Raw genomic sequence first — 10,144 nt, forward strand, 5'->3', positions numbered from 1 at the left:
TATAAAGTTTAAACTGAACATGAAATGAAATATATTTATTTATAAAGTTTAAACTGAATTTCATTTGTTTAAATTCTACGGAAACTCATTTTCTAATTTGATAAATTCTACGGAAATGCATTTTCTAATTTGATAAATTCTACGGAAACAAACGAAGGTGGACGAGTGATAGATAGATAGATAGAGAGAGAGACAGAGAGAGACAGACAGACAGAAAGCTCCGGCCAGTCAGTAGCCAAAGAAACAGATTTCAACTCAAACCAGCAGTAACATTTCTTGTTTGGATTTTTCTACTTTCATTTCTGACAGCTAATACCATGACAGTGCCGAAGTTTGTTTCTTAACTACATGATTCAGAGTTCAATCACACTGTGTGCCACTTTGGGCAGGTTTCTTCTACAATTGCCCAAGGCTGATCAGAGTCTTGTTAATATATTTCATAAATGGAAATTAGAAGAATCTTGTTGTATGTATGTATATATGAATGGGTGTGTATAAGTGTTATTGTTTTCTTGCTATGGTATCATGAGATAGTTGTAGATGAGTGTCACCGTCACGGAGGCGGTGTCCTTCATTTCCAATCTTCCGTGAAAACATGTCTTGTCTTGAGGAAATATTACCTTATTTGGAAACAGGTGAAGGTTGGCGACAAGAACATCGGGCCGTAGGAAATTTGCCGCGAAAATTCATCATCATTTGTCCAATCCATGCCAGCATGGTAAACGGAGGTCAAATGATTATATATATATATGTATATTTTTTAAGAAGTTAAAAGTTGTCATAGACTGACTATTGGTTTCGCACCTATAAAGCGCTTAGCAAGGCGACTCGTCAGACTCAAATATATATATATATATACATACACACGTCTTATGATATTTGCTCTGCACCGAGTTATAGATAACCCCTTATAAGTCACATCGTTCGGAAATGCAGCGAATAAACGATTGGTTCGTCGGAAACACGGAACCAATGCTATTATTGTTCAACAGTTACGATATTTAGTTTTTTCTGTTTCTTTGTATTTAAATGTTATAATCAGTTGGTTTAAAATAAAACATTCCTCCAAATTTAATATTCACTCCGTTCATATTGTGGAAAAAAAAAATCAATTTAAATGAAAGAATAGACATTACTTTATTAAAGTTGTCAAAACTTCTTGACTTTCATATTTTTTGATGGAGCAGGCCAATAATGATTAAATACATTCAAGTCATGATCATTTCGTTTATTTCCCCCCTGTGAAACCGGGAACCTAGGACTACATAATCCAGTTTGTGATTTGAGGGAAATGTCGCTACTATTTCTAGCAGGTCGAGCCACCACATAATGGTATTCAGTGCGAATGAATCATAACAGTTCTAAAGAATTCAAAGACGAAACTATTTCCAAATTTAAACGGCAACAAATTAATGTGTGGGTAACATAGTAAATTGTTGAATTAACGGAAATTATTTAGAAAGAGAATAATTAATATAAAAAAAAAGAAGAGAAAAACTAGGTAGTGTTGCTGTTATATTTTTGAGTAAATCAGGTCAGGTCATCAACTTCATGGAATGCACATAAGGTGATGGAATGGTAGAGAGGTAAGGCGTAGGTCCAAATGCTTTAAAGCATTTCGTTTCGCCTCAAAGTCCTGAATATAAACTCTCTGGAACGTGGGAGGGTCGATACAAGGGTAAATTTTGGTGAGGTGGTAAAAATTTACCGACAAAAATACCAGTTATAAACTAGGGTGTCCTACGTAACCTACTTTCTCTGCAAAAGTGTAGCTTCATATCAATGAATAAATCATTATTAGGTAATAAACACTTGTCTGTGGAGTTATCAAAGGCCAAAAACAATGTTTATAAATATTAGAAAGATGAATAGTCATATATATATATATGTTTACACTAATAATTAATATTTATGGTGGTGAAAAAAAGGAGTACTAAATAGAAATAGAAACAATTGCAGTATGTTTATATACTATATATGCAATTTCAATAATATTAAAATCAAAACAAAATCTTACATAGTCCCGGGACATCGTTGAGATCAGTGATAGATCGATCAACAAGATCAAGTTCAGGATTGTCATGTTCCTTGTTTTCATCGATAATCTTTTTAAGTTTGGATGACATTTTAATTCTTATTAGTTCTGTATTCTTGCTAATAGACAGCCGAATCGACAGTAGTATGTACAACCAATCCCAGCGACTGGCACGGCCTTACCATTGATGGGCATAGCGGAAGTTGGCCAGCAACAAGTATTTAAACATTCTCACAATCCTCCTACTCTCTTTCCTTACATTCCCTTGCCTCATCAGCTCTCTCTCTCTCTCATTTATTTTTTACTATCTCATCTTTTCACACTTCTGTATTTGTCAGACTTGGAAGGGAAACATTGAATTCATAAATTTGTGTCACAGGTTTTTCGTAGTTTATGTAATTCCATATATATGAAGAAACTTAATTTTATATTATATATATATAAATGCTACTAATCTTTCTCCATTATATTATATATTCACAGATTTAGTGTTGACTATTGACTTTCGGAAGACAGACATCTTACGAAAAATTAATAAAATTATTTTGGTCGAGTCAGTCTCTTGCTTCTCTGGAATTTCGCCTCTATATTCATAGTCATCCAAGCAATTAAACAAGAACTTTATCTATCTTCCCCTCTCTCTGAAAGCTAAAAACACCAACGGAAAAGAAAATAAAAGAAGGGAGATAATTCCGTTAAGATCAGTTGATCAACATTTTTTGATAGTATAGATAATGTATGTTGGAGTAGATCTAATCTTGAGAGTCAACTGGTGAAAATAATGGTGCGTTTTGGTGTTGAGCTTATCAGCGAAGTGTATTCTCTGTTAGTAAGATCAAGAGCGATCAATGAGTATAGAAATAAAGGGAATGCAGTGATCGTGATTATGAATATCAACAATATGGGTGGGAGAAATACATTGATGGAGCTTTCCGCATAATAAATACAAATACAGTAGGGTCTCCTACACATATGTTTGAAATGGTTCAACTGAGAAGGATCAAAATCTAAAAACTATAGCGTCATTACAAACACGCACGCACGCGCGTACACACACACACGGTGATGACTCTTAGCGTACCAAATGAGGATATTTTGCTGAAGAAGTTTAATATTATCGAAACATGTCTATAGTTTTCACCGGTTGGCTTTAAAGAATAGATCTGCTTCACTCTACCTCAATTGTCCTACAATTTCGATCTATTGATCTTAATCTCATACTGAGAGGTTTTAAATTTCAAACAATTCTTATTTAGAAATTGCATGGATTATCTTAGCTGATCAGAGTTTTTCGATTCATTAAGTATATTACATCGGATTTTGACCTGGATAGATTACAATAAAATGGTTAAACTTTTCTTTTAGATCTTAGTCAAATGGATATGCTGAAATAAAATAAAATGAATGATTAGAAGATGAAATGGTTTCATTTTCTTCTTTGATAATTGCTCTTCATTATTATATAATACATATATTTTTAATTACAGTCGATAAATTAGCAATTATATTTTACACAAAGTGATGAGTAAAAAAAACTCTTGTTCTTATTTTCAAATCATTCATTAATTTATCCGATTATTTCTTACTAGATATATTTTGTCTAGATAGAACAAGAAATAAACACTTAAGATACACACGAATTTACACACACGCTCATACAGCAAACTATCTATCTATCTATCTGTGTGTGTGTGTGTGTGTTTAAGTAAGTATAGTAACCTGCTTTAAACTAAATATAAAAATGTATGTGTAGACAAAATGAATGTGACGTCATGTCTGATATGTAGGTGAACAAAAAGTCTAAAAAGTATCTTCGTATTGGCAGGGAAAAAAAAAGGATTAGTTGATGACTAATATCCTCATCATTCAACACGAAAGACAACTCCATACATTTCGCTAAAGAATGTAAAATACGCCGGGCGTTGTCTTCTATATTTGCAAATGAAAATTATATTGGTCATTTGCTTATATGGTGGATTGGCAGAATTGATAGAGTCGCGTGCGAAATATCACGCAGTATTTGGTTGCGCTAATATGCGTTACGAGTTCATATCCTGCATGAGTGCTTATAATTTTCTTTCTGGGTGATAAAATAACGTCGAAGTACAGAGGTTGTTATAATCTACGATACCTATTGCCAGAATGAATATTTTATACTTGCTTTCTCATATTTTAATAATTAAATAGGTTTTCATTTAACATGACTTCTCTAAATAAAGAAAGTGATTTTTTATAGATTAAATATCCCAATCTTTGCTGGCTGTTCAGGAAAAATTAGTAGAATTTAAATTTAAACTGGCTAAAGAATAAAATAGCTGGACACCTAGTTTAGAATGAATCCAAACGGAAAGAACTAAAGGTATCTCCTGTACTGAGTCTCGAACTATAAAATATGAAAAGTATATTTCTGTCAAGTGATAAAATATTGCCTATCTGTATATCAATGTGCGTATATATATATCTGTAAAAGTTTCAATAATTATACTGGAAAATAAATTCCTAAACATAACTAATCTCTTCCTGAGCCTTCAAAGCCTGCAGTAATTTGACTTCTCTATGATCTTAAATGGGTTTTGACTTAACAATTGACAACTACCAGTTGATTGTAATTTTGCTGCCTTTATTCCCCTGGTGAGCGATGATCAAAGAGATGCGTGATCGAATGCATCCTAGTTGTGACCATGCTGTGTTTTCTCTATGTTAACCCAGTACACACTAACGTGCCCTTCTTTGAGGCGGTAGATTATGAACTGAGGAAGATTTGGTTTCTATTTTTAACAGGTCAAGTAACCACATAGTGGACACCCTCGTTGGCTGAAAAAGGAATATATATATTCAGTTTGAAGCGAAGAAGCTGCATCCTTCACTAGCTTTTGATTTAGCTAAATAGAATGGTAAATTTTCGATGCGAGAATTCTACTTAGAACATTACTTAAATGAAAGTTGATATTGAATTTATATTTTGAAGTCTGCCTCTTCTGACAATTTTGCATTTTCCGTTGGACAATTTACGCTGTACACCGTTTGACATGCGCAGTGACATATTGCTCTCTGGATTTACTAATTTCTGCCAAAATGTCTACACAAAGACAAGTCGATATTTCTACATTACCTTTACCTCAATTAAATCAGTTGTCTCAACAGTTAGACCAGGTAACGGCTTTGATAACATCTTGGAATGGTTGTTTATAACAGTTATTGTTTGACTGACAGTTTTTGTTTTTAATGAAAGAGTCGAATTTAATTTCCTGATCCGTCATTGTAGATACCTACAAATAAAATTTTAATTTTTCTGAAAGAACATTTGAATATATTAAAACAACTTTACTTGATAAATACTTATATAATTTATTCATCAATAGCTTATGAAAAACCTGCTTAAATTTGGCAGTGTTGTTTTTCGTAAAGCAATTTCAATCTCGATGGCTATGAGTTATTTACCTCGCTGGATTTTGTGATATTTCATGAAACATAATAGAATATTTAAGTTTTGAGTGATAGTGTTATTTAAATTACGCTGAAACGACTGTGGTGATATTCAGTTTTAAATATCTTGTCGGATGAATTAAATACTGTTCAATATCCATCTTAATTCTACAAAAGAAATGGAATGATTAAAACTGGACAATTTCATACAAACAGAATGGCAGTTTCTGTAAAATGTTTTTTTCCAATTTTCATAAAATCATAACAGGAGTAAGGCGAAGAATATTTCTCAATGTATATAAGGGTTCTAAATAAACTAATATCTGATCTAATTATTGGTTGAACTGAATATATGGGAAGAGTACAAAATGATCTAATTAATTATATGATGTTTATAAATGTAATTTATGAAAATGGTCTGCCAGTATCATTTGTTCAAATTAACATCATAAAAATATCAGTTTTAATTAATTTTTATTGCAACCCATTGATTGATGCAGTCAGATTTGGTTCATTCAATTGCCATGATCTTTTCTTTAACAATTCAAATTTCTATTTTTTGTTTAAATATCTCTTTAATCTTTTAATATTTCTGCATGATCCCATAGTAAGTTGTAATATAACGTAATGAAATACAAGATATTTGTAATTTTTCTGAGATATTAATCTGCCCATGTTTGTAAATACTCTATGATCAGACGATCTAATTAAGATGTGCGTTTTAAATTGTTTCATTATCAAAACTCCTCAATATTTAGGTTGGGTAATATCACGAATTACTAGTACGTTAATAGTATTTTGTTTCAGTGCTATTCTCTACTATAGAGTATATCTAAATTTCAGCTAGCACTCTATGAATGCGCCTTGTCTCTCATATACAATATCTTCGTGGACAAAAAAAGAGGAGTCAGCTGAAATAATTTCTTCAGTGATTGAGTACCTCCGTGGGGCGCTACATATACATCCAATATTACGAAGTAAATCAGGTAGATCGGCATATTTGGTAGCCTGTTTGATCAATACATTATTGGTGCATTTACAATATTTTGTTTCAGTGCTATATTACATTATATCTATAGATTTTAGCTAGCATTGTATGAAACGAACAAATGTAAGCATCTTGTTTTTATATACAATATTTTCAGGGACAGAAAAAAAGGAGATCAGCTGAACTAGTTTCAATCCTAAACCCTTAATAATAGTGGAGTTATAAGCAGTGGGCAGTTGCTGATGAAATCCCAACAGAGGACTAAAACTATTCCTGCTGATTCCATTATTCATGTCCACAATAGTATACTTTATAGAGTATTTATGGCATACAGTCATAAATATTATCTTGAGTGCAACTGGATGTTTAACGACAATGTCCAGAGAAAATAATTAGCTCTCTGTAACAATGCAATAAAAGTGTTCCCTGATCTGTTGTGGTTAAGCATCCAGTTGCACTTGGATCATCCAATGTAGAAGTTCCAAACAGTCACAACAGTGAAACGTATATAAGAACATGATATAAACTTAGGTTTATTTTAATTTCTCCAACATTTGCTCTGTATATCATAACCTGTAGTACTATTAAGTATAGTAGTTAACCACGGTACTGAAAACAGGGTGGATGATGATAATCTATATGGAGCTCTAAACTTAACAGTAAGGTCATACATCTATTTGTATACGAAAGGTAGGCTATATATATATATATATATATATATATATCATACACACATAAATGATGTCCTTTTCCATCTACTAAATTCACTTACAAGGAATTGGTCAATAGACACTTTCCAAGGTGCTTGCTGTGGACTGAATGCAAATAAAGCAAAACAAAACCATGTAGTTGAAAAGCAAGCTTCTTAACCATAAAGCCATGCCTGTACTCCTCTCTTGTGTGTATGATGGACTCTCCTGTCAAAGATGATGTATGAGCATTCAGCCTTTGCCAAACAACCTGCCCAAATGATTTGTTTATAGTGATCAAATGTATTGCTGTACTTTAGCTCACTCTCTCTATCAAATCAATGTTGTCTGAACAAGTGCACCATGCACTACACGTTCAGTGTCGAAGTGATCACAGAGCAATGTGAGATGAAGTGTTTTGCTCAAGAACACAATGCACCACCTGGTCTAGGAATTGAAACCACGATTTTGTGATTGAGTGCAACATCCTAACCGCTAGGCCATGCATCCTAAGCATATAATGTTAGTAAAGAATAAAGTAAGTTATATAAAAATAGTGTACACTGATTATATACTTTTTGATGATATAATGAAAACCTAATATTTACTTTTCAAAAAAGCCTAAAACAACCAAACTTTTAGTTGCTGTAAGATTATTTTGTGATCAGTTTAATATGTTATATTTTCTTTTACCTTTTGTTTATTTCAGGAAATTGAATTTCTAACTCTTTCTTTAAATCAGTTGAAAGTAGCTCAAACTAAATTTAGTGAATCTCAAGAATGTCTTAGTCAAGTCACCAAGCAAAATCTGGATAACGATATTCTTGTTCCTCTTACAGGATCTGTATCCTTTTATCACATTTGTGTATCTCGTGTTGTTGTATGCAAATCCAAACTTTTATGTGAGTTCCTCAAACATATCTTATGGATGGATTCTCTATTCAATATTGTAATTATTTAATGACAGTGGTGGTGGGGGTGTTTTTCAGTTACTTAATAGTGATAATGTTTTAATAGATGATTTAAAAAGAATCTCTGGAAGTTTGTCAAGTTAAAAATGACAAACTGGACAAATTTATTCATCTCATAAATTCATGAGCACCATTAAGCTTTTGAGGGAGTTATCATCATCATCATCATCATTGTTTAACGTCCGCTTTCCATGCTAGCATGGGTTGGACGATTTGACTGAGGACTGGTGAACCAGATGGCTACACCAGGCATCTGATTTGGCAGAGTTTCTACAGCTGGATGCCCTTCCTAATGCCAACCACTCCGAGAGTGTAGTGGGTGCTTTTACGTGCCACTGGCACAAAGGCCAGTCAGGCGGTACTGGCAATGACCATGCTCAAAATGGTGTATTTTACGTGTCACCTGCACAGGAGTCAGTCCAGCGGCACTGGCAACGATCTCGCTCAAATGTCTTTACATTGTATAAAATAAAATAAAATTTTATTGAAGAGCAGACTCTGAAAACTTATGTAATATGCCATTCTATTTGACAAAAGAAAACAGACTTCAGTTTTCTAGGAGTAAAATAACTGAATATAATCAAAGGAGATTAAAAGTAGATTTGCATGTTTATTGTCTTTAAGCTCCTTAATGTTATTTCTAGATGTATGTTCCTGGGAAATTATCTAATGTTGAAGAATGTTTAGTTGACATTGGTACTGGATATTATATTGAAATGGTTTGTATTACTTCGTTTTATATTTAAAAAAAACCCAAAGCAAAACAGAAACATTAAAACTGTAAATTGAAGATTGACATATAATTATAAAATGTATGTTGTTTGAATGTTAAATTTGTAAATTTGCTGATGTTGACTTTGCCATTTGCCCTTTTGGGGTTGATAAAATAAGTACCAGTCACACACTGGAGTCGATGTAATCAACTAGCCCACTTACCCAAAATTTCACATCTTGTGCCAATAGTAGAAAGGATATTAATAACTTCAGTTGCATACAGTCTGTTTAGCACAGCTGAATTTCTGCTTTTCTGACAACTGTAGTTATATATAATTGTGGTAAACATAGAAAGACATGGTAAATGAGATGAAACATGACACAAATAGTTGCACTGGCATTCAAAATTTCATTGAATCTCTGTTGACAATTATAGGTTATTAATAAATTTTAGTGTAGGTGCAAGAAGTTAGCTTCCCAACCACATGGTCCTGGGTTTAGTCCCATTGCATGGTATTTTGGGTGTGTCTTCTGCTATAGCCGTGGGCTGACCAAAGCCTTGTAAGTGGATTTGGTAAATGGAAACTGTAAGAAACGTGTGTGTATCTTGGTGTTTGTCCTCTCAGCACTGCTTGGCAACTGGTGCTGGTTTGTTTGTATCCCCATAACTTTCCAAAAATTAACTGATAGAATAGTTACCAAACTTAAAATTTAGTACTGGGGTCAATTTGTATCTTTGTGTATGCCCCCCCCCCACCACTGCATGACAGCCAGTGTTAGTTTGTTTATGTCCTTGTAACTTAGCAGTATGACAAAAGAGACTGACAGAATAAGTACCAGACTTTTAAAAAAAAATAGAGCCTTCAAGGGGGTTTCCCAGCATGGATGCAGTCCAATGACTAAAGCAAGTAAAAGTTTAACAGATTGTATCATGAAAGCAGAAGTGGATAGTATATAATAATCTTCTTACTAATATGCATACAGTAATCTTAACCCAATCCTCTTCATTCAATCTGCATCTTCTGGAAACGAAGCATAATTTTTATATTAAATTACACATAATCTTGCTGTTCCATAATATATTAATTACACGAAATGTTATTATTATATATAAAAAAAAGGATTAAATGATAATGAATTAAAATAATTTTGATAACAAATATTTCAGACAGTAGATTCAAGCAAAAAGTTTTTCAAGAGGAAAGTAGATTATATCACCAAACAAATAGAAAAGATGCAGCCACTTTTACAAGATAAATACAGGATGAAACAAGGTAAGCTCACTGCAACATATATATATATATATATATATATATATATA

At 32.8% G+C, this 10,144-nt stretch overlaps 2 protein-coding genes across 2 annotated transcripts in view; one reads left to right on the forward strand and one right to left on the reverse strand.

Annotated features, from left to right (window-relative positions):
• Positions 1-2,677, reverse strand: part of LOC106880469 (ras suppressor protein 1) — a 15,624-nt gene extending 12,947 nt beyond the window's left edge. Inside the window, exon 1 of the mRNA XM_014930404.2 lies at positions 2,018-2,677. Coding sequence (XP_014785890.1) covers positions 2,018-2,126 — 109 coding nt within the window. The 5' untranslated portion in view covers positions 2,127-2,677. The remainder of the gene's footprint in view (positions 1-2,017) is intronic.
• Positions 2,678-5,033: 2,356 nt separating this feature from the next.
• Positions 5,034-10,144, forward strand: part of LOC106880473 (prefoldin subunit 5) — a 6,501-nt gene continuing 1,390 nt past the window's right edge. Inside the window, exons 1-4 of the mRNA XM_014930412.2 lie at positions 5,034-5,188; positions 7,848-7,982; positions 8,754-8,828; positions 9,992-10,097. Coding sequence (XP_014785898.1) covers positions 5,111-5,188; positions 7,848-7,982; positions 8,754-8,828; positions 9,992-10,097 — 394 coding nt within the window. The 5' untranslated portion in view covers positions 5,034-5,110. The remainder of the gene's footprint in view (positions 5,189-7,847; positions 7,983-8,753; positions 8,829-9,991; positions 10,098-10,144) is intronic.

Source organism: Octopus bimaculoides, chromosome 4 (genome assembly GCF_001194135.2).
Source record: "Octopus bimaculoides isolate UCB-OBI-ISO-001 chromosome 4, ASM119413v2, whole genome shotgun sequence".
Taxonomy (NCBI): domain Eukaryota; kingdom Metazoa; phylum Mollusca; class Cephalopoda; order Octopoda; family Octopodidae; genus Octopus; species Octopus bimaculoides.